Source organism: Cryptomeria japonica, chromosome 3 (genome assembly GCF_030272615.1).
Source record: "Cryptomeria japonica chromosome 3, Sugi_1.0, whole genome shotgun sequence".
NCBI classification, from domain to species: Eukaryota; Viridiplantae; Streptophyta; class Pinopsida; order Cupressales; family Cupressaceae; genus Cryptomeria; species Cryptomeria japonica.
The window spans coordinates 284,111,877-284,138,092 of record NC_081407.1 but is presented as its reverse complement, the minus strand read 5'-3'; the positions used below and the strand labels follow the sequence as shown (position 1 = coordinate 284,138,092).

Below are 26,216 nucleotides of genomic sequence, written 5' to 3'. Positions count from 1 at the left end.
GGCTTGACTTCTTCTCCTTCAATTGGCAACCTTTCAATGCCCCAAAGGTTGTCTTGACTTTTTAACTTGATTACGTTCTAGCGAAGGGCTTTGACTTGGGAACCGTTCGGTTGTATTTTCCTCGAGTGTTTCTTGTAATCTTTTCCTTAATTCCCTTTACTCAATCATCTTCAAAGATTGCTTGATCTCATGGTCTTGACCATCTTGTGGGCTCTTCTTGCCTTTATTGGTATTTAAGGACATGAATCACTCAAATATGAACCAATCTCTTTCAAGGCAATGACACCAAATGTTTCCTACTGTATTTGATAAAATAGATACATGAATTAATAATAAAGATGACAATATATACTAGATACAAGAGTAAAATATATCTTTATTCACACATGAAATTATTACATAAAAAGGGGGATGGCCAGCCAAGGATCAAAATCGACCTGACTAGATCATGCTACTTTCCTGGACGATACTCAATCTATTTAAACGATCCAATGGTTGCCAAGAGGAACACAAGTGTCAACTTTTTGATGCTTATAACTATCCAACACCAACAAACACTTAATACGAACAATTAATACATAGCTGGGTAACCAATCTTATCAAAACATAATAATAGACATTGTATGTTGACTACTCCAAATGCCTATCAATCCACCACAACCACAAAAGAAGCAAAAAGTTTGGGTAAGTAAAGGAGTACCTAATATGAAACTAGTGGATCATGTGTTTGTATCTAGCATGAGGGGATATAAAGAAGAAGCATGTTATAGAAAAAACAAGAAATGAAGAAGGACGAGAGCAATGTAGACAATTTGAAGATTTTTGTTGGGATGCCGATGATATATTTGACAATGAGTGCTTGAAGGTAAAGGTTGAACCTCCAGAGTTTGTTCAGTGATTCATGAGCTGATATATACCTATATACCTAAAGCCTAGTTTTCATTTTTTCTTTTTGCTTTCTTATTTTTTTTCGCACGTTGGCCTTAAGATGCCTTGTTTGTTGTGTCACATGCTCATTTCACCTTCTACATTTACATGTATCTCCTCCCCCCTCAGGGGTATTTAGGCCTTTCCTTCTCTCTTGTTTTACATATTGATTGTCTACGTCTTCTCCAGCCATATGCTTTGTTTGCCATAGCCTTTGCTTATATTATCAACTTGAGTTGCTCATTTACATTATATTTTTGTTCATTCTTATGCATTCTTGTCCTTTTCATACCTATTTGTCCTTGATAATGAATTTTTTACCTTACCACTTTGACATCTCATGTTGACTTGCTACCTTTAATTACACGCTTGTCATAAAATTTTGTGCTTACAATGATGCTTTGTTTGTGATCCTCATGCTTTAGTGCCTTTACTTATAACAATTGCAACTTTGCCTCCTAGACAACCTACCTATGATGCTTATGCTTTATCCTTTGACCATTGATTACCTAATGTGATCCTACATTGCCACACATTGCTTTCAAAGATTACATATTGAGCTTGCATTGTGTTACCATACTTTTATAGAGTTATCTTCTTTCATTGGAGAGCATTATGCTTTACCTCTTATATATTGCCCTTGCATTGCTTTTTGACAATCTTAGAGTTATCTTTACATTGGGGATATCATGGCTTCCCCATCTTACATTGAACTCTCATTGTCACACTAGAGGGCATCACACTTTTCCCTTTATCATTTGCACTTACATTGCTTTGGTATGATTTGAGAGCCACCTCTTTCAAGTGTGAGGATTTTGCCTTCCCCACTCGTATGCTACCTTTGCATACCACTATTGCATTAGGGGCATAGTGCCTTACCCCATCATAGACCTTGAGATTACATACCTAGACCCATGTTACTAATAGAGATCTCTTGCCTTTCTTTGACCTTTTTTTTTCTCATGTTTTTGGATGAACATGGGGGTATATGCCTTTCTTAGTGCCTTGTGTACTTATATGTGCTTTTGGCTAGTGAGGGTCACATCACCACTTTCATTTGCCCATGTTGGGGACCAAAGAAGCAATAGTCTGCCAAAATCGCAATTATACCCGATTAATCCTAAATCCTGAAGCCATTCCCTGAAAAAATCTCGATTCATGAAAAAATCATTAACCAATTGTTGATCCAATTTTCAACGATTTTTCGCATTTAAATCGCATTAAAATCATGTTTAAAACCCCCAAAAATGGCAAAATAAGTGAAAAAATCGTTGTAAAAACTCACAAAACCTTAGAAAAACTTGTGAAATTACCAAGTTGCTCAGAAATAGGGCCGATCCGAGACAAAATCAGAGTCAATGTGGAATCAACGTTGAAATAGTTTGTTATTTTGTTCCTTAGTTTTCTTTCTGACCTTTGAAAATCCCTAAATAAAGGAGTGAGAGGAGCAATGGCGGTCATCAACCGAATTTAAAAGGGTCTCAATCAGCCTAAATTATGCGGGGCATATGAGAAATGTCGAAGCAGCTGGCAAATCTGCTCTAAATCGTGGCTTTGATATGACTCAAGCTCTTTGCACACCCCACCCCATGGATTTTGTTGCGAACAAGTATATAATTAATATTGTAAACTAGCTTTAAAATTAATACTATTATGCAATATTATAGATGGCACTTTGACGAGGAAGGAGCGAACCCCTATAGTTTATAATTAATACCAAAGAAGCAATAGTCACCGAAAAACTCATGACTGATTGCGATTAATCATGGTTTAGGCAAGGGCACAATTTTTTCCACAAAAAATCGTGGAAAAATTGGTCAATGATTTTCCATTATTTTTTTCGTTCAAATTGCGACTAAATCATAGGTATAATCAACTGCAAATATCATGAAATATCAACAACCCTAAAATTGGCACAAAACCCACAAATAACCCTCAAAACAGTGAAAAAACCCGTGAATGTCTTATAATTGATGTCGCGCGATGTCTTCTGTGTGTTCTTGGTCGCGGAAGAGCAGAGAATCGACAAAAATTAGAAGGTTTTTTAGTGACGCAATAGGCAGAATGACAAGAGAGATAAAATATGACAAGAATAAACTGTATTCCTATCAAGATGCAAAAGAGATCAACTGGATCATCAATACATACAATGTTTGATAAGCCTGCTTATAAAGGCAAGGCTAAGAGACAAAAGAGCACACAATGATGACATGTGGCTCAATGAGATGTAAGGGGTAGGTAGGAGAAATGGTAAAATATTCCACATGAGGTGGATCACCCACCGAAGGTGGAATTATTCTCCCACAATAAGTGGATATGATAAAGTAACAACAAGATCACACCATAAAAGGTGGAAATTCTCCTACATACACACTCCCAATGTATGCGCATCTCTCTAAGTGTCTCATATGCAAACTACAATGTTATACATGTATCTAAGTAAAGTGTAATTATATCCAAGATGAATAAATAATTACACCAACACCCCCCCTTAAGTGCAACTTAGGGGAATGCACTTAAGTCTACAATGCAACTAAGCAATGCAAGATGGGTCTCGACTACAAGGCCATGTTAGGTACTGTTGTGATCATTTCACACATCGCCCCATCGCAAATGGGGACCCCCTCTTTTTGCTTGTTTTTTTTGTTCGTTTTCGCTTTCGTTTTTAGGGTTTTGTTAGTTAGTTGGTTGTCTGGATTTAGGGCCAAGCCTTAGGGTTTTAAATTTTGCCTTTTCAAGCCAAAATCCAGTCATTTTTTTGAGAGCTTTTTGAGCTTCTTTTCTAGAATGCAAATTTTGAATGCAATGAATTCGCCAAAATGGTCTAATTTTCAATTGGAATGTTCATGCAGAGCTTAAACTTGTCTAAATGATGACTGTCAATATGAATTTTTGTCTGACTGAATATTTTGACCAAATTTTGACTTTTTTGAAGTTTGATCCTGGGCATTGGAATTGATTTGTTTTCGCCTCGTGAAGTGTTAAAATGTGAAAAATCTTGTTATTTTGGCCTGTAGGAGCAAAATCGCTCCTGTCCCTCAGTGAAGGACGGGAGCTCAATTTCAAATATCTCATCATCCTTGCAGAGTCCAGACAAATTTTACGTTTGAAGTGATAGAGAACGACAAGATCTTTCCATTGAATATAAATTGAAGATTTTCATGAGCACAGAAAGGCCTCCAGGAAGAAAATCGCCCCTGTCCCTCAGTAAAGGACCGGAGCTACGATTCAAATTTCGTTTTGCCCTTGCAAGATTTTGATAACTTAACAATTTGAGGACGCCCGAAGGAAGATGCTTTGCCAAATGAATATAATTTGAGATGCAAAAACGAAGGAAAATGACCTATATTGACTAAATCGCTCCTGTCCCTCTCCAAGGGACCAGGGCGAGGTACCTTGTAGCTCTCGTCCCTCTCCCAGGGACTAGAGCGATTTCCTCCATTTTGCAAAATCCAGACAAGGGTCAAGGCAAGTTTACGTTCAAAAACGAAGGAGAACATGGGATGAATGCGTTGAATATAAATTGAAGATTTTTGGGACGTCCATAACAGTGTTAAATGCCTAGTTCGCTCCTGTCCCTCAGGAAGGGACCAGAGCGATTTTTGATATAATTGCTTTTCTTGCAAAGTTACAAACAATGTAAAGGCATGGGCGGATAGAGTGAAGAAGGGCGACTCCGTTGAATATAAACTTGGAACCTGGCAAAGTAAGATGAAGGCCACAAAGGGAGGATCGCTCCTGTCCCTCTCCAAGGGACCAGGGCGATACAATGGTGATGATACGTCCCTCCAAAGTTCAAGGTCGTCCCTCCAAGGTTCAAGGCCGATCCAAGTCAAGACGAAGGGTGGCGAAGACATCTCAAGGCATTTCCATCAAGCGCAACGTTGCAAAGGTCATCACATGGAAGGATTTGCACTCTATAACCCAGATCGCTCCTGTCCTTTGGGAAGGGACCAGAGCGATACCTACATAATGGCGTAGATTTCAGAAGACAAAAAAGTTTCGAGTTACCAAGAGGGTCGAAAGGACATCATTCCACGCAATGAAGATAATTGCAAGTTGGTAAAAACAAGAACAAGCACCTAATAATGAACTTCGCTCCTGTCCTTCAGGAAGGGACCAGAGCGATATTAGATGTATTGATCATTTCATGCAAAATTCACATAAGGACAATATATTGCAATGTTCTGGAGGGTCCATGGTATGATAACAAGGTGATAGACAAGAGTTTTGAACGTCCAAACATCGCCAAATGGTGTAAAGGCCTCACATCGCTCTTGTCCTTTGGACAAGGACCAGGGCGATCCTATCAAAAGCGCTCATATTCCTCCAAAATCGAACCAAGGCGAGGTTAAGCAAGACAAGGGACGGCGTTTGGAGAACATCACAATGAAGGATCGAAGGTCAAAAATGCATATTGAACGTAAAAAAATCAAGATCGCTCCTGTCCTTTGGACAAGGACCAAGGCGATCCTATCAAAACACTCACGTTTCTTCAAAGACCAGGGCGATAATGATCATAAGATGCATTTGCTCGCACAAGAGAGGCATTCAAATTCGAAGGACCACCAGATGATCGATTTGGGAGGTGAAAATGAAGGAGTTGAACGTTAAAAACGCAAGAATCTAGACCAAAATCATGGATCGCTCCTGTCCCTCTCCAAGGGACCAGAAGCGATGAGGTACGTCCTTTTATTTTCATATCTTTGGCGCCAAATTTAAACAATTCGAATTTCCTTAAATGCTAAATCGATTTAAAAATTGAAAATCTTATTTAAATTGGCATTTAATATGGCGTTAGACACTTATTAATTATTTTGCCTTTATTTAAGATCGAAATCCTCAATTAAAAAAACGCAAGGCATTAAATAATTAATTAATTAATTAATAAAAAATCGATTTGAGCGCTCATATGTGGAGGTCGGCCTTGTTATTTCATTGCAAATCATTTAAAAATCGTTTAAAATGGTTTTATTTTTGTTAAGTCGGCCTAAGGGGTAAAGGATGCAAGCGCTATATAAGGGGGGTAAAAGTTATCATTTCTACATTATTATTTTACCTTCTCTACATGCGAATTAAGGGAGGCGAATATAGTGCGAAGTGTGTTCAAGGGTGGTGCGAGTTTCATTCATCCAAGGGTGGCGCGCTTAGACATTCAAGGGTGGTGCGAGTTTCATTCATCCAAGGGTGGCGCGCTTAGACATTCAAAGGTGGTGCGATTGCAAACCAAAGGTGGCGTAGACATTCCCAAGGTGGTGCGAATTTGAAGATCCATCCAAGACCACGCCTAAGGCGAACTTGCTAAAGACTTGGAGATTTATTTGTGCGAACTTGAAGATCCATTTGAGACCACGTCCAAGGCGATAAGTGAAGATCACATTCTATCCAGAGGTGGCGAAGTCAATTTTGAGGAGATCATATTGAAGACTATCTTTATACCTCAATTTTGCCTAGGCAAATTTTGTTTTTTGCATTCTAGAGTTATCTCTCTATCGAGGTATGGCGATTTAATTGTTATTGCTTTATTCCTTTATCGTCATATTTCAAATTTTGAAATTTTGAATCTTGAATTTCTCTTGGCTCAGTCGTTGTATTTTAGGAAAGGATAACTCTAGAGACTTATCATAAGGTTTCCTAAAATTTATCTCTTTTATCTACGTTATTTATTGCAAAAATCTATTTCTCATAATGAAATGTTGTGTAGGTATGGCGACCCCAAAGGCGGGAGCATCCACCAGTCGCTCGGCTCTCATGAAAGAAGATCAGAAGACTGAAGAAGTGGAGACCAAGATCGTGTCCAAGTGGAGCAACATTGGAGATACAAACTTGGGGAACTTTAGTACGAAGAAGTTCCGAGAGGTCCCTTACATCGGCAAGCCATCACCTGTCGCCCGGAGAATAATAGAAAGTGGCATCATTAAGGCGGCCGGTTTTCCTCCAGCCATTCGGTGTCACGAGTTGATGATCGAGTGTGCCCGTCATTACAATCCACAGTCCAGGACAATTGTGTCCAATGAGGGAAACATTTTGGCGTACCTTTCAGAGGAAGCCATAAGTGAAGCCTTCCATCTTCCAGAGCACAGGGACATGATATACAAGAGCATTGAAGGAGCCAGATCAGTGTACGATGATGATCCAGATGCTTGCCTAAGCATAATCAACAAGAACTGGCTACTTAAGAGTCGTCCCCGTCTGAGCAAAGTACCGAACACACCACACAGGATCGATTTCCAAGAGGAGTACAGAGATTTGATCACCATGCTCAACAGAGTTACAGGAGCACCTCATGCCTTCTATTTTGAGAAATGGATGTTTTACTTCATCCAGGTGATTGTTCAAGGAAAGGGTACAATACATTGGGCTAGGATAATTAGCCATTGCTTAGACGTACAGTTGAGAAGACTCAGGGCTACTAAGTCCTTCCACATGAGTTCATACGTCATCTATGCCTTAATCAGGAGCGTTGAGTACGCAGGACTACCTCACAGAGGAGTGATTGGAAGAGGACCCGGCGAGGTCAGAGTTTGTGAATCCTATACCTACTTGCATCATCCACCAGGGAAGAACTACAAGTTAATCAATGATACTTTCACGATGAACATCACAAGGACGTTGCAAGGAGGGATTCACAACAGATTATCTCAGGATGCCCAGGAGTTAATCAAGAGGTACGGTGCTTGGTTCATTCAGTTTCCCAAGTTCACTTACATTAGAGTGTATGGATGTCCTTTACCTCCATACATGTTGCCGAGATACCCGACAGACAGGATTGTGTTACTTGAAGTAACAAGGCAGTTGGCAGCATATGTGAAGGCATTCAGACACAGACATCAGAATGGAGTTCAGGTACCTATTATTTTGGGTAATTCAGTTGAGGTATGTCCCAATGTCTCAGCCATGGATGACGCAGAGAGGGAGTTAGCCTTGTATCCTTTTTCATCTTTTGCTTGGAGGAATAGTTTTGATCCACATGGACATTTAGAGGAGACAGTCGGTAGAAGATTTAGACATGAGTACCAGATTGAAGATTTTATGATGAATCTCCTAGATGATCTCGAAGTGAAACGAAAGATACATTCTAGATTGCCTTTGGATTTCATCAGGAAATGTAAGATTTACAGAGTGGCCGACCAAGCTCTGGACAACGGCAGGCACATCCAATCTTCATATGATAGAGAAAGCAAAACAATAAGTTTGAATTGGAATGAGCCCGAGGCCGTGGATTTAGATGAATTGATGGCACCAGTCTTGTCTTGTACTCGCAGATGGGTAGACGTTCAACATCAGAAGTTGAGAGAACAAGGCATAGCCATGTCTTTTACTTTGGAAGAAAAGCCAGCCGAAGGTGGAGCCAGTGTTAGTGAAGGCAATCCTAATCCTAGGAATTCAGGTGAAGGTAACCTTCGATGTGCCAGTGAGGGCAATCTCCATTCGAGAGGTTCAAAGAGAAAGGAAAGATCAGAAAAGAAAGAGCCTTCCAAGAAAAAGCAAGGTGCTAACAAAGATCAAACACCAGGTACTTCTTCCAGGCCAGAGGATAGAACAGTTCAAGTGGAAGAATCCATGGAATCGATGGTACAGAATGATAGACAGGAAGAGGAACAGGCACAGCATGTTTCATCCGATGGATCTCTCCAAGACTATGATTTAGATAATGATAACGAAGTAACATCTCCTCCCAGACAAGAAGAAATAGTACATAAAGAAATTCAAGTTCAAGAGACAAGATCAAATATCCCAGATTGGTTGAAGGAAAGATTGACTAAGGTGATCGTAATTGAGGATGAAGACAGTGCAATTGATTTAGAGAGCCTCGTGGGACGTTCACATATGACAACAGAGAAGAAGAAGGCTATAAAGATGTCCAAGATGATTCGAGATGAGACTGGATCTAGAAAACTGCAGATAGCTACACCGGCAGCAGACAAATATGAGGGTGAGATCCTAGCAGAGGACTATCATATACAGACTATTGAGTTAGGACCATCCACAGCAGAGCAGACTTTAGATGATGCCACCGACACATTTGAGGCATTGAAGGATAAGTTTAGAGAAGAAGTAGAAAAGAATAGAAAGCTTGAGAAAGAGGTCGGTGCATGGAGGACATATTTCAGTCACATCAATGAACCTTTGGGACGTCAGGATCCAGTTAGATCACCATTGCAGGCATTGCCCCTTCAATCAATCAATGAAGCAGAAAGATTCAGGAATATGGTCCAGCGTACATGTAGTTGGATGGATAGATCTCACACGGTGGCCATTGAGTTTGTTACAAGGATGTCGAAGATCACCCATCAGGCTATCCAAGTTCTTGAGATAATCCACAGATTGATGGCAACAGTAGCTGCATTTGCCCATACCAAGGACGTTGTCATCCCTGTCTTGAAAGTTATAAGACATACATCCAGAAGAATTTTAGCACAAGAGAAGATCTTGGAAGGTGATTCTCACAGTTTGTTTCAGTGGTCAACCTTACTTCATATAAAGAGTGTTCTCTTTGAGGACATCAGTGTTAGATGTGGTCAAGTTGAGGAGGTGATCAATCCGATCCAGGACAGAGTATTTGAGGTACTTCGTACCATTCTTGGCAGAAGGATCGAGGTCGAGACAGATGTGGATTTACAAGAATTTGAAGATAGAATCAAGATCATCTTTCGCAAAGACGCAGATGTTACAGATGAGCAATATGATCAGATGTATGCTACCATGCTCCTGATTGATAGAACGAAGGAACTTGAACCTACTTGGGACACAGCTCTTCTAGATGCATTTGATCAGGTTATCCACTTAGAAGAGAGTATCAAGAATCTTCCCGAGATTCCAAGCACAGAAATCGAAGGGATCGTGACAAAATTCATTGCATATGCTAAGAAAGAGAATTGGAAAGGGAATAAGATTCTAGATGAAAGGTTGTTACAGATGACATGACATCTTATTTCTCATTGGTTGATACCTCCTAGATTTTTGTGCCAAATTTAATATTTGGCTATGTATTTAATATTGTTCAGTAAAAAGGAGGTCATTTGTAACAAACCCTAATTAGGGTTTAGGTGTCATGATCTTGTCCATTGATTTACTTTCAATCTGGACCTTTCATTGTAACTGGGGATGCTATTTATACCCCCATTTTCCATTTCATTTGTAATAGAATAGTCAATAGAAAAATAGAGAATAGAGTTGAGAGTGAAATAGAGAGATTAGAGTTGTAAGCAATTTTTATTTTGTAGCAAGATTGAGTCTTGAAGAAAGAAATTCAAGCAATTGTTGTATATGATGACTTGGAAATCAATAAAATATTGAAGTTATGGTGTTTTGTTGCAAATTTCTTAAGTTATCTTCATGGTTGTTGGATGTACTTGAATCACGCTCAATCAAAGTAGTTGTTAATTTGAAAGACTAAGTGTGAGATTTGATATTTGGTAGGATTCGCTATCCAAACCACTAGCTTCTTGCTGATTGTAGGAACGCCTTGCGTGGTCGACTGGAAAACATTTTGAGTCCTTAACCTTCAAGCATTTTTGCATCTAGGAGATGTACTTTCATAGTAGTGTCCTCGGTCTTTGATGCATTGAATACCATTATTACCTTAGAAGATCGCACTAATTTCAATTGAGTTGTTACCTTATGGCAAAATTGAAGTTAGTTGAGTCTTGCCAAATCTCATTCATGCTAAGTCGTTCATAGGGTTAGACTAGACTTCCTTAAACCCTATCTTTTTCATTTTTTTTTGAAAGTTCCTTTAGATTAGTAAAGTCTTCGAGCTTTTGAATCCGTAAGACGCCTTGAAGGAAACAGCAAATCACATCATACCACTAAAAAGCTTGTCCACACGTGGAGACCCCACTAAAAGAACCTTGGAGTCCATCTAACTGATCCTTTTTGCAGATCTTCAGCAGTTAGAGACTATTTTCTCAAGAGAGGATAAGATGCCTGTCGGTATTTTATTCTGTGTATGATTGTGTACAAAATACACGTCAACAGGTACCCATGTACAAATGCAAATGCAATCTCCCATAAAGCGGGGAAAGAAAGAAAAACCCAATGGGGAAAAACCCTCCCCCAAAAGAGAGATGAAAACTATACAAAGAACTCTCAAAGAAGCATGTGAAGGACCAAACTCCAGGTGAGGAAAAAGTCCCCCCCATATGAGAGAAGAAAAGGAAGAAGAGAGACTAACTAGCCCCCCCGCAATGTAGAATCTGCACCAATGGTAGAAGCTCAAAACTGAATGAAGAAACTGCTCCATGAACGTCGAAAAACGTTCCTCCCCTTAGGAAGAAACAAAACCAAAGGTGTATCCATGAAGTCTCCCCAATCATGAAGGTAAGATGTAGGAAAAAATCTCATGATGAATGAAGTCTCTGAAAATTGCTCAAGTGTCCCCATGTCGATGCTGAAAGTCACCCCCTTCAAGGGTGGTGTACTGATCCACACTGCTGAAAAAGGCATTCCAAGATCTAGTGGAGATGAATCTAGAACAAGTTCCAAAGACTCACATGTCTCCTCTAAGGATAAAGAGACCTCCTACAATTGTTGTACATAAGAATCCGCAATCATGTCAACCTCGAAAGAATGATCATGTAGAGAATGAACAAGACGGTCAGAGTGTTCCCTCGCAACAATCGAAGAAGGATCATCTTCATCAAAGAGAAGATGAATATCATCAATGATGTCTCCCAAATCTGCAATGTAGGACTCCACAAACAAACCTGCAATGTCTGTCAAGTAGTCATCCCAATGAACTGAAGCTAGAAGACAAGGTATATCTTGTTGCACTGAATCACAAGAAGGAAAAACTGTCACACTATCCGCATCATTAGGTGCAATAGGTGATGTGATATCAATATGAGGAGATGAAAGGCAAGTCTCAAGAACGGGGTCACATGTGAGAATCCCCAAGTTCAAGTATCCAAAGTTCTCAAAATCAGAATCATCACAAGAAGTGTGTTCATCATATGTAAAATCATCCTCATCAATAGGAACAAAATCTGAAAAGGAATATAACTGAGATGCATGATCCACAACCCCAGTCGCAATGATAGCTCTACTCTCCAAGTTTCTAATGATAACTAACTCAGGTGTGAACTCCACAGTTTTCTTTGTTGCCCCATGTGTGATTTGATAGATGGAAAAAAGATTGTTTGTCAAATGGGGTACACACAACACATCATTGGAGTTATCCCCAATGGCAATAGATCCTTTCCCAATCACATCCATGTATGTATGATTGCCCATCAAAATCTACGACATGGTGCAAGGCTCAAATGTAGAAAACATAGACTGCAAAGATGCCATATGACGAGAAGCCCCTGAATCTAGAAGCCATCTCCCTGAATCATGACTTGTAGTAGCACAAAGAGCTTGTCCTTTTCTTGTCCCCAAAGAGCGAGTCTTCCCACTTGTTGCTACCATAAATGCTTGCCCTTTCCCCTTTGATTGTGAGGAAGTGGAAGGTGATGAATCCTCCTTCTTGTAGGCATTAGGCAAATCAATGTTGTTCTTTTTGAGGATATGTAGGAGCTCATCAATCTTCTTAGAATGGCAACGACGCTCCTCATAACCAACCTTTTTACAATAGGCACAAGTTGGTCTCTCCCTCTTGGAAGAGGATGAATCTCCTTGTTGTGGAGAAGGTGGTGCTTTGTCCTTAGGCTTTGATTGCCCTTTCTTCTTGTTTGAGTTGTCCTTTCCTTGATTTCCTTTGATCCCTTGAGTTGCCACATATGCTTGAGACTTAGAAGTCTTAAGAATGCCCATGCTTATCAACTTAGTTTGTTCCATCATCAACATGTCGGTGAAAGCATCAAATGTAGGCATTGTGTAGTTTGAACCCATTGTCATCCTATGGGTTTGGAAACTAGAAACAAATGTTGCATATTCTTGTGGAAGCTTGCCCATCAAATTGAAGATCAATTGAGTATCCTTCTTATCAATGCCACAATCCTTGAGTTGTGCCCTCAACTCTTTTGGCTTAGTGACATAATCTTGTATTGTATCAAAATTCTTGGGATCTAACATGGTGAGATTACTATCAATTTGATATCCCCTTATCTCATCACCTTGACCATACAAGTCTTGAAACTTTTGCCAAGCATCCTTAATTAAAGTACATTTTTCAATATGAAAGATGAGATCCTTTGATACATACTTTCTTAAGGTACCAATTGCCATGATGTTCTTAGTGAGCCAATCCAAGTGACCATTGGGATCAGCCTTAGGATCAGCGGGAGCAACAATAGTTCCATCAATGTAATGAGTTAACCCTTTTTCAATTAGTTTACTCCATGCATCAATTTTTCAAGTAGCATAATTATGTGGAGTTAAGAGAAGAGACTTAGGAGAACCCATATCAGCAAAATGAAAGAACATGATCAAAGTACCCCCCCCCCCAAAAAAAAATAAAAAATAAAAAAATAAAAAAAATGATGATTTTGGCACTTTATATGTAGTGCGTGTACAATAGGCCACTTGAAAACAATGGCAAAGTGGACTTATGATTTTGTTTTACAATTGCCCCAATAGGCTTAGAACTACAATGCAAAAGACCAAAAAGATAGATCTATGCAATACAAGTGCCAAATTGGCCAAAAAAGACCATATGCTGAAAATACTCCACTCAAAATCTCTACAAACTGATAGCAGATTATGAAAAAAAACGAAAAATCATGCACTTTAAAAAAAAACGGCACCTGAAAAGGAGTTTGTATGAGCCCAAACAAAGCCACTGAAGTTGCAGAAACGAAGATTGGACAGGTATAGTCACCAAAACCTTAAATTTCTAAAAAATCTGTCCATCCAAATCAGAAAATAACACCACCACATGAAAGTACATGAAAAATTATCCCATTTTAAAAAAACTTGCACTAAAAAAGGAGCCAAAATGAGCAAGTTATGGCCTTCCAAAGTTGAACTGCAAAACTGAAAAGCTCAATGGTGAGGGGTAAAATTTTTCAAAAAATGATGATGCAGGCTGACATCATCATTTCACTAGCTTAAAATTGACAGTCGTATGATTGTCACAAAACAGTTGTTCCCCTTGTCTGGCTTGTCCGTACCGTACGGACTAACAACGTGGCATGCTGACGTGGCAAAAGTACAACCGATGGCATGGTAGTATGGTTTGCTGATGTGTTGTGTTGATTGCGTTGATTGGATGATGACGTGACAAACGTACGATGATTGGACTGTACGGAACCCGATGTGGCAGTCCCGCATGGCTGGTGATGTGGCACCAACTGGGCGTTGATGTGACAGGATGACATGTCGCTGAGCTTGCAGGTTGAAGGAATACTAGTGTGCCACATGTCCGCCGCGTGTTGAGTGACTGCAAATGCAGCTATCAAAAATTTGCCATGTGGACGTGATGCGGAGGAATGTGCATATGCCACGTGGGCCCCAAGAAGCTGTCGGTCGGGGAGAAGCTGCGGCCAAGGCGTGAGAAGTCCAACTGAGTCGGAGAACAAGTGGGGGCCGGAAAAGGAAGTTGGCCGAACAACGGCGAGGGCCGGTATTTGAAGTTGTCGGAGGTTGCCGGAGCGGTGAATGCTGGCAGCACGAAAGACTGCCAACAACCGTTGGGGCAGTGCCAGGGAGGTGGTGGTCACTGGCGGACAGTGCACGGAGCTGCCGGGAAGTACACATCGGCGGTGGCAGGAGGTGCAAACACGCAGGCTACGTACGGTACGGGGGGTGGGGTAAAATCCACCCCCAAATAATATAATTTTTGATTTTTTATTAAAAAAAACGTTTACAATTTAAAAAATAAAAAACTGCAAACTAAAATATGGAATTAAATTTTTTTGCAGAAAATATTTTTATTTTTATTTTTTAAATCGTATTGTACAGCCAAATAGGCTAAAAATTCTCTCCACAGCCCAAAATGCAATTTTCACCCAATATAGGCAAATTTATAGTCAAAATTTATGGAAATGGCCACCTAGACGTAATGGAGAGGTCAGATCTGGTGTAGGACGCCTCTATAAGATGCTGCTCCTCAGATCTGCCTCTTGACCTCCTTCAAAGACACAATAAAATCTCTCCAAAGGCTATGCAATGGTGCTCCAACCGCTCTAATACCATGTGAGATTATGCTTGAAGCAACCAAGATCAAAGAGACCAATAGATAGCACAATGACAAGAGAAATAAAATATGACAAGAATAAATTGTATTCCTATCAAGATGCAAAAGAGATCAACTGGATCATCAATACAAAAAAATGTATGATAAGCCTGCTTATAAAGGCAAGGCTAAGAGACGAGAGCACACAATGATATGTGGCTCAATGAGATGTAAGGGTAGGTAGGAGAAATGGTAAAATATTCCACACGAGGTGGATCACCCACCAAAGGTGGAATTATCATCCCACAATAAGTGGATATGATAAAGTAACAACAAGATCACACCATAAAAGGTGGAAATTCTCCTACATACACACTCCCAATGTATGCACGTCTCCTACTTAAAATGGGTACCAACCCAGATTACAAGAAAATCAGGAGGGCACCAACCCTCTACTCAGCACCAACTGAGAATGATTACCAAACAAACACTTTTGAGAGCACCAACTCTCTTACAAAAAGATATCAAAGAAAACGGAATTTGCTTCAGCCCTTTGTCTGAATCCTTGCCACTCTCTGCTGTATGATTTTACTATGAAATCTGAGCACACAGTAAGCAGTACCAAATTACTAAGTGAGACCTTTCAAACAAATCCCTTTTATTTGTAACCTACAACTTTTTTCACTTAATATCCACAATTCTGCCTTTGTATATTTGCAGTCTTTTCACTTATGAAAAAGGAGTCGTATGCACACTCAGGAAGAATATGCAGTTTAAAAAAACAAAAAAAACTGTCTCAGACTTCACATACGTATCTTCTTCCAGATGATTTCCCCAGCAGCAGCTTTTTGAACAACAAACCTATTTTTATATAAAACTCCATCACAATTCAACACTATTCTGTTCAGCATTTAAACATAGAAGACATGTATTCCGTAATTAGCAATTCCACTCCAGGAGACTCCAATCCGCAGTAAAGTAATAGATTCCCTTCTTTTCAAAACCGATGGTAAAAACATCCTCTCCATTTTTAAATGAATTAAATTTGAAACAACACACTGCATAGTTTTAATGAAAGCCCGATATGACATCAGACCGTTTCAACTACATTTATTTCAGCCATGAAACTGACTCTCAAAGATTTATTCAGCAAAGATAGAATTCGATGACCTGTTTGTCTTCAAAAACAATTCCTCACATCACATCTTCAGAAATTTAGCTCCCACGATAGTCATTAAAAAAACGGCTTCAGAAATTTAATGCCCATCTTCAGAAATACGACTACCAAGTTTGGATTTTTCAATGCACAACACTTCCAGCTTCTTCACGCGTCTCATAATATGGCCCAGCAAGCACGTCTTTTCCCCAAAAAAACTTCCAACCAGCTTGGAAAGTATGATACGAATAAACGCCTTTATTAGAAGAGAATGCACAGAAATCTTTAAAGAAATTATCCTCCAGGAATAACGGCATCAACTGCAGTCTCTTCCATATGCGGATGAAGAAAAAGAATTAAAAAAAAACTCCACGAACTGACACAAGACCCATTACTCCTGCCAACAAATAAAGACCACAAAAAAAAAGCCACAGGTGGCCTGCCAAAAAAGAATCGAACAGCTGAAGAAATTGCCGACACCCTCCATTAGAAATTAAAGGTAAATCAGATCTGAAAAGGGAAGTACAAACAGAAACATAAGGATCAGATTCAAGAGGCCCTAAGCTCAGTTTTGATGTCAAGACAACAATTCAATTACGAAATGAAGGAGTTTCTACACAGCGAAGTGCATTTCCAGATTCGAATTATCATGTCCAGAGCTCCTTACTGTTATTTCCAGTGTTCCACGGGCGTCGGGGACGGGGGGACGTGGGGACGGCGGCGGGGGGGTGGCGGGGTGGTGGTGCTCATCTACTTATACATATACATATAGTACTTGAAAAACTAGTTTTGAAAAGATGTATAACAGTATAACAGTAAAAGAATTAGATTTCAAATGAAACTATAGGAAATGCCAAGATTGCTTATAGATTAGTAATACATAACTAATTGCTAAAAGTAAATAAAATTTGACAAATGAAATTCTCAAATTGGAGATTTCTCATTTCTATCATATGAATATCGAAAAAGGAAAATGAAAATAGTAAAATACGAATATCTGATGCCATTGCGAAGTCTATAATAATAAAGATGATTACATGATTCATCATTACAATGAGTAGCCAAATACAAATACGTGTAGCAATAGCATTACAAAAGAGACTAGAGTCAAATACAGAATGACAAAACTGAAAACTCAAAATGTAGCTAATGGAGGCCTCTAATCATCTGCGAACTCCTCCTCACTGGAACTGCTGGACTCTTGAGGATCAAGGTCCCTCAAGCTCACACCAACTAGCCCTGCATCTGAAGTGGTAGGATCATCCTCATCAATTTGTGAAGGCTCCTCTGGCTCTACATCCCATCGTGCCGTTGGACTCTCCTTGTACACAAGTGTCTTGCGGTCCATGAGACGCAAAGCACTGTGTACAGCCACAAGCTTCTCTGCTCTCTTAGAGGTAAGTCTGTTCCTCTTAAGAGAGTGGATGAAGCTATATGTAGACCAGTTCCTCTCAGCAGCTGAAGAACTGGAAACCTGGGATAGCAGACGGATGGCTAGAGTGGTGGTCAAAGATTTCGGGCCATGACAATTCCACCATAAAAGTGGGTCCTCCTGTGCCATGTTTTCTATATCCATCTTTGCCGCATCTGAATAACCTCTAAGAGTGGCAAATCTTCCCCACTCAGTGCGCATTGTGCCGGCATCTCTGGAATCAGACATCTTCTCTATGCACCTAAAGAAACCCGCCTTCACCTCATCATCCTGAATCGGTGTCAGTCTACCCGATCTAGCCTTGTACCACTTAGGATTCAAGGCAAAGGCAACCATATGCAAAGGAGTGTTCAACTTGTCCCATCTACGCTGAATGATAGGCTGGATTTGCTCATTGTAGAATGCTAAAGAGGGGTCCTTCACTCGCACAGCAACCCTCATCTGGTCAAGCATAGAGTCAATGCACTCATACACCTCTCCAAGGTTAGGTGCATCCCCATCCCCATATCTGATCACCTGGAATACTGGAGAAATGATAGAGACAATGTATTTCGCATCAGTCCAAAACACATCACTCTTCACTATCTCCTTCACCCTTCTCCCTTGCTTTGTCTTGGCCTTAGCCCATCTATTCCACTCATTAGTCATAACCATGAGTTGCAATGCCTCTTGCAACTCAATCATTCTCTCCAAGAGAATGAAATAGGATGCATATCTAGTCTCAACTGGTTTCAAAAACTCCTTCTTCGTGAAGGTCCTGAAGAGTGCATGTGAAGTGTGGTGGTTGCAGATAAACATTTGCACATCTCTCGCATCGGTGACCACTCCTCTAATCCAGTCTATCTTCCCCATGTCCTTGAGTGCATTGTTCATGGCATGCACACAACATGGGGTCCACCAAATGTGTCTATAGGCTGCCTCAATGAGTCTCCCTGCTACTCTACACACATGGGCTGCATCTGTCACTACTTGGACCACATTTTGTGGCCCAACCTCCTCAATAGCCTCCCTGAGGACCTGAAACTGGAAATCAGCATCTTTACGATGCCCTGTACAATCAACTGCTCTAAGGAAGTATGGGTCCTCTGCACATGTGACCATGACGTTGATGAGTGGACGATGGCTAATGTCCGTCCACCCATCCATAACTATGCTGCACCCCGATGCCACCCAACATGCCTTTATTTTCTCCATCAAAATATTGATCTTGGAATAGCTTTTATCCAAGATCGAGGTCCTCATTTTCGTCTCCCTTGGTGGCACATAAGATGGTCCTCCCTTGGCCACCATAGCCATCATCTCTCTATAATAAGGAGACCATGTAACATGAAATGGAATGCCATTGGCAAAGAAGAACTTGCCAATGGATTCATTTATCTCATCTCTTAGCTGCACATTAAACATATCAGCAATGGGGTTGCTCTGTGGTGTCTGCAACTTACGTTTCCCAGCCTGGCGGCAGAAGTGGAAGTGGATGGAGATCCAAACATCATTCCTCCCGTCTGCGAAGCATGAGAAGTATGTGGCACATTCTAGTTGCCTTGAAGTGCTGCCCTAGTAGACAAAGTAGTAAGCATTGAAATATTTGTGTCATCTGGAACCCCCCAAAGCCTGTTAAACTCAATTCTGTACGGTATATTTTTGGCTTCCTCCAAAAACTTACAATGTTTCACGCCTTTTCCTCTCCAAAACAGAAAGTGTGCATTCACCCTACTAATGCTACTGAACCATTCTGTGTCACAAATATTGCACTTCCACTTCCTTTGTTCCCCCACTTGAATGTGATGCAGTGCCTTGTATTGATATTCGTAAAGAAAACTGTTTTAGAGGAGACTTAGGATCAAAATGACCCCTAGCATATAGTGCCAACAACTCTGAAGGGCAACCTGTACTAGCTGGTGCACTTGCCATAGAACTAGATTGGGCTCCAGGATCAGCCCCATGGTCACCCCCCTCATTTTCAGGTTCATATTCTGAATCATTCTCACTATGAGAATGGATTTCCATGTCATCTTCACTCATGCCTTGGGAGCTCATTGTGAAATTGACACTGCATTTCACAAAATAAAAATAAAATAAAATCAGCCTAGTTTAACAATATATTTTTAAATTTTTTTCCTATTCATCTCAAAATGAGATTTGATGTTGAATCTTGAGGGCAAAATGATGAACTTCACTCATGCCTTGGGAGCTCATTGTGAAATTGACACTGCATTTCACAAAATAATAAAAAAAAAAAATTAGCCTAGTTTAACAATATATTTTTAAATTTTTTTCCTATTCATCTCAAAATGAGATTTGATGTTGAATCTTGAGGGCAAAATGATGAATCATTTTGCCCTCAAGATTCAACATCAAATCTCATTTTGAGTCTTGAGATGAATAGGGAAAAAAAATCCAAAAATGACATAGAACAATGAAAATCAGAAAATAAATTTATAAAACAAAAAAAAAAACAAGAAAAAGTTGAAAAACCCTACCTTGTGCTTGAAAAATCTCTCCAAAATGTAGAAGAATCTTCTTCTTTCTCTTCTTCTTGCTTCTTCTAGCTCCTATCACGCTTGCAATCAGCTTTTCTCACCCCTTCAATCAGTCTTCTTCAAGTTTTTCCTCCTCTTTAGCTTGCTGGAAAAAAAAATCAGTTTACCAAAATGAGAGTTAAATCTAAAAGAAACATGCTTTTGTGTTGTTTTGGGGGGTTGGGTGGGGCCCACGTCCAATTAGGGTTACCCCTTAATCCCCCCAAAAGGCACATGCTTTTTAAAATATGGCTTTTTCGGTTTGTTTAGGCGTGGGAACGCGGGAGACAAGAGACGTCTCCACGTCTCCATGTCTCCCTGGGAGACGCAGAGACGTCTCCACGTCCCGGCGGCGATTGGGTGGCGGTGGCGGGATGGCGGGGGACATCGCGTCCCCGTCCCCCCGTCCCCGAGACGTCCTTGACGGGGGGACGCGCCCAAAAAGGGGGGGGACGCGTCCCCATGGAACACTGGTTATTTCCAAATGTTGAAGGATTTCGTGAAGTGAATCCCGTGAATCATCTCGCATTTCCTTAACCTAGGGTTGTTGTTCACATTTTTAATCGAAGTGTTTTCTTTGTCTTCCAGATTTGATACGAAGATGGAGGGCTAGGAAAGATGAGCATTCAAGGAAGCACAAAGGACCAATCACATGGAGAATTCAAGAAGATCAAATTCAAGAGAAGCATTCCCATTTCAAGAGAACATCAAGATCAAGATACAACAATAACCACCACATGAAGATAAGTTTTATAACAATATGACTTTTAAAGCTAGCATTACAACATGAGGAGCAAAATGCATTCCAAGTTTTATTGCAATCATGGTGACATGAGGAAGAATGGTTGATCAAAGCAAGATAGGCAAGCAAGGGTAAAGGGTTGACTTGACTAAGTTGATGCTTCCCATCATCATCACACCTAGCTTGGAGATGTTGAGTATCAAGAGAAATTACCCAAGGTATCAACACTCCTTCATGATGATGTATCAAGTCTACAAGTGCAAATTGAGGTGGCATCCTAGTCATCATTCCACCAATCAAGAGGCTCCACATCAACATGTTCAGATGCAATGTACCTAACTCACCCATGGAGGCACAAAGTTTCGAGATACCTAACCTCATTTTCTATTGGCTCACATTCACGGTGTGACGTGTCAAATTTCATGTAATGATTTCATTGGCCAAAAGGGAGTTGTTGTAACAAACCCTAATTATGGTTTTCATCTTGTAATCTTGGCCATTGATTATGATTCACAGAGAAACGAGACTCGCCCGAAATCGCCCAAACTCGGCGAGTCCGAGTCCGAGTCAGGCCAAACGAGTCCCAGGGGCTCGGACTCGGACTCGGCCGAGTCTGGAGAGTAAACTCGCCAGACTTGCCAAGTTGGCGATTTTGGCTCAAAATCGCCAAACTCGGCGAGTCCTGAGCCCCAGACTCGGCTACTGGCTGGGTTAATAAAATGACAAAAAAAAAAACATTTTAAAAAGTTTTTTTAAAAAGTAATAAGTTTTTTTGGAAGGGCGAAATTTGACATTTTGGTCTCTCCGTCAGGATTATTTTATGGAATATAACATTTAAGTATAAGAAAGAAGAAATTTCTTATACTTTAAGTTATATTCCATATATACTGTCAGGATGTTTGAGAGTGGTTTCGGGCCTCCAGGAGTTATATTGCAAAATCTAGTTTTTGGAGGATTCTTCAGTTTTCCAGACTCAGTCAAATTTCAGGATCAGGACATTCCAGACTTAGCCAAATTTCAGGGCATTTGAAGATCAGGATGACATTCCAGACTTTATCACTCACCAACTTGACCTAGCTTGGACCTTCAAGAATGATACTCACTCACCAAGCAAGACCCAATTAGCAAAAAGAGCAAAACCAGGCCCTAAGGAAGACTCTCAAAGAAACCCTAATTCAGACTTGTAATAAGTTTTTTTGGCCTCGCGGGGCGCTGCCCCTCGACCTCGCCCTGTATCGCGACAGGGAGCGCGCAAGGGGCGCTGCCCCCAAACCCCCATCGAAAAATATGGGGGAAACTGCGTCGATAGAAGTAGAGAAAATTTAACCTCCAAGTCTGACATTGATTGGATCGACTAGGTAGATATAGAGGTTGAGACTGTAGCCATGGCAGAGGAGGAGCGGAGAGCACGAGCACAGACAGGAGATTCAGAGGCAGATAGTGACACGGATGTTCCTGATGTTGGTGAGCATGGCATGGTGTCACGGGGAGCGGCTATGGCAGACGAATCATCCAGGACCTACCTCAGACGCCTTCGCAGGGGGTTGGGGCCGGAGAGTGCAGGCTCCTCTGAGCCATAGACTTGTAGTTGTATTTACCTTTGGTATTTGTATGAAACATTTGATGATGATCATATGATGACATGGATTTTTTATTCCATGAGTTTTGTAATATTGTATACATTTGACAATATTTATATATCTATGTTTGTTATTTTCTTCAGCTACAATCTGCGTTTATGCTAATGTGATTGATGTATACTTGTGTATGTAATCAAATGAGCCGAGTTTGATGATGTTATTGTGTCTTTAAGGTGTATTCAATAAAGGGTGTCTGAAACAAGTTTTAAATATTTAAAAATCTCTAAATTTCTTGAGTTTTTCACTATCCCGAGTCCAGCCGAGTCTGGAGCCGAGTCTGATGCCGAGTCCCGAGTCCGAGTCCGAGTTGGCCTTGCCGAGTCCCGTTTCTTTGATTATGAATCAATCTGGACCATTCATTGTAATGAGACCTTTATATAAAGCTCAGTTTTCTCATTTGTAAAGGTTAACAATAGTAGAAACAAGAGTAGAGTAAGAAGAATGTTGGATATTTGTGTCATTGATGTCAGATTAATTTCAAAGTTTATTTGAGCTGCTTGTTTGTGTGCTAGACCAGCTTGACCAGCTTGACCTACCTGGGTGTCTGCATCAGCTGGCTGTGTGCCTATTAGTGCTGCTTACCTGTCCATGTCAGCAGTTGAATCAGACTTATGCCACATCATCCTGCCAAGTTGTGGGTTGAATATTCTAAGGGTCCCATTTTTAATATGGTTCGATTATTTTGAATCTTTAAAGTGTTATTTATTTGAACCAAGTAATTTGTGTTTGGGTGTTTCAAATAAATAACACTTTAAATATTCAAAATAATTCATCAAAGATTCAAAATAATTTGTGTTGGTGTTATTTATTTTTAATAATCATTTGTGAAAATCACAGCCATTAATCGCGTTATCGATGGTCAATAACACGCGAATGTCATATAACACGACGTACGATAACATTTTGGAGCCTGAATAGCTATAGCCACAGATCTGATGGTGTGTAAATCTTCACACAATTCTGTCCAGATTATCCTCAAAAATGGACTGAAAATCCTTCCAAGTTGAGTTCAAAACCCCTCTTAATTAGAATCACCCTTCTTTAAAGTATATTTTGATCAATGAAATGATCAAAAGTTGTTGCAAAATCGTGCCCTTGGTAAAATTCACCCTGGTCTGCTGGAAGTCTGGAGCAAAATTCACTTATTGTTATTGAATGATGTTTGAAATGAGATAAAAAAATAAGCTCCCTCTTATAGGCATTCGTGTGAATGTTGTGTCTCTTCACCTTCATTTTAGGCCAACTTGCTTTAGGTAAAATAAATTTTCTTTTCTTTTTTTCTTTATCTCCTTGCCGAGCACTTTACTCCTTGTTCTTCACAGCCGACTTAATATTGATGCTTGAAAAGGTCTTGGAGAGGTCGGCATTTAGTGCTTGATTTGCACAATTGCTTCGGAATTTTGACACTCATTATTAATATTAATGGATGGCAGATGGATTTGTATTGGATGAATGGTTGGAATTTCATGGAAACCTCTAATATATAGCGTTAAACATCATCATCATGAAGAGAGCCAAGAGTGAGCCTTCTTGCAAAAATGAGGAAGAATGAAGGGTTTTGTTGCTCAGCATGGACGGGAACGACCATTTCGGATGCGCACAAGCCAAGGTACACATGTCAGCAAAGGTTTGATACAGAATATGCTTGTTTAAATTTGAGATATTCTTGGAACATTTGTGCGCCGTGCTGTCCTCCTACCAAATTAAACCCAAATCTAGGTCAGGGGTGGCTAGTGCTACTCCATCCTTAGGTTTCATGATATCGGAATGGTAAAACTCCGATTATGAATTCTCGTCATAAATGCACTGGGGTCAATGCAAAAGTGTAATAAATGCACTAGGTGCAATTGCGACACTACAGTTAGTAATGCCATTTTATTTCATTTGGAGTGTCTAAAATACCACTTTCTGATATCAATGTGAAATAATGAAATGAAAATGCAACAACTGCACTAAAATAATAAAGGAGAAATTAAGTGTCACTATGACTACGCATTTGTGTTGCTAGGCAAATCTGAAATATTATTTCTAGGCCACAGATATTCAACATTTGGAATGTACGAATTTTGACGTCTTACTTTCAATTTGAGTTCGCAACATTCAGTCTTGAATTTTTGGTACTAATATCTAAATTTTTTGGCTCTACATGTTTATTAAATCGTGACTCTTTTATTTGAACAGGATATACCAGACGTGGATGGAGACAGAATCTTTGGCATTCAATCATTCAGTGTTCGTTTGGGTCAGGAGCGGGTGTGTAAATTTTTATTTATTTAGAATGCTAAATTTGCACATCTAGAACATTAATCTTGTATGTTGCTTAGATCGGTTCCTGGACTTTGGGTGTTGGAACAGGTCTTTTGGCTTTGTATATATTTACTGCAGGCTGCATATGGTGTTGCTATCGTTATGGGTGGTGTTTCTTCATTTATGTGGAGCAAACTTGTGATGGTATGTATTATGGTTTAAAAAAAAGTTGTTTTGTTCTTTTGTTATCTTGGCTCTCAAAAAGCCTATGCTGAATTTGAAATTTTCCATCATAGGTTTTGGGTCACTCTATACTAGCTACAGTTCTTTGGATTCAAGCAGTATCTCTAGACCTGAAGAGCAAAGCAGCTATAACCTCTTTTTATATGTTTGTTTGGAAGGTATGCTTTGCCGAGCACTCATTTTTCTCACTAAATATAGTAATAAAAAAGGATAAGTCTCAGTATGATTCCCAATATGATTTAAGTTAAAATTAATATACTTTATTTGTATTTTTTGGACAGCTTTTCTATGCAGAATATATGCTAATTCCGTTTATGCGATGATGAAGTCAAAAATCTACAATGCTTTATCTTTTATATTGTAAGTGTCTCACTCTCGCCATTTTCAATAATATAAAATGTATCAATTATGGGAAATGCTTTAATTACTTGCTTGCTGGTTATTTCCTGCATGTTTTTTATGTCATTGCTAAGGACTGCAGTTCGGTCACCACACATCTTGTTAGTGAATTTAAGAGCTTTGATCTTGCACATAATCAGGTATTCAATGGAGATTTAGAGGTTATTGGGTGCTCATGTAGCATGCCAAAATAATTCACCTTATTAAGAAGGTCGTCAGGCAAGTTTTTTGTAAGTTCTACAGTATAAAAGACAATAAGATGGCAACGAATATGTTTCTGGTGGCTAGTTGAAGGCATTCTTTCCAATTTGTTGTGAACGAATGCAGTGTTTCAACTTGCGATTCCTGGAAATCCATCTTTGGATAATTGGTCACAAAGGGCAGAGCTCATTTAGAAACAAAACTAGTAGCCAAGACCATTTGGTCTCATTTTAGCATTTTATTAATGTACTCCATTTGTTATCTTGTATAGATATAAATATTTAAATTTCATGGTTCCATCTTTTATATTTCCTTTCTATTTATGATTTGGAGTTAAAGATCTTTTGGGAAAATATAGTTTACTAGCACTTGCACCAAAAGGAGGTGCAAAGGTTATGCTGATAGTATTATATATTTTGAATGATATTTTGGAGGCTATAGAATGGCAAAATGTATAAATTGTCTTTATTAGTGTAGCAAATCCCCTATACCTAATGCCCATGCATAGAATATATTACTACTCTTCCAATGAACAACAAAAAAAAGACATCAAAAAAATGTTGTTTTCATTCTAATTCCAAGTGCTATACCAAAGATACCTATGTTGTGTCATGTTTGCATTCTACTCGAAAAGTAGGTATTTTGTGTTTA

General features: G+C 39.7%; 1 protein-coding gene across 1 annotated transcript in view; it reads left to right on the top strand.

The window, feature by feature from the left end:
• LOC131029613 (probable homogentisate phytyltransferase 1, chloroplastic) overlaps positions 1–25,882 on the top strand; it is a 56,560-nt gene extending 30,678 nt beyond the window's left edge. The window contains exons 10-14 of the mRNA XM_057960169.2: positions 24,657–24,728; positions 24,831–24,926; positions 25,019–25,123; positions 25,247–25,325; positions 25,505–25,882. Of these exons, the coding sequence (XP_057816152.2) occupies positions 24,657–24,728; positions 24,831–24,926; positions 25,019–25,123; positions 25,247–25,288 (315 nt within the window). The 3' untranslated portion in view covers positions 25,289–25,325; positions 25,505–25,882. The remainder of the gene's footprint in view (positions 1–24,656; positions 24,729–24,830; positions 24,927–25,018; positions 25,124–25,246; positions 25,326–25,504) is intronic.
• Positions 25,883–26,216: the final 334 nt, after the last annotated feature.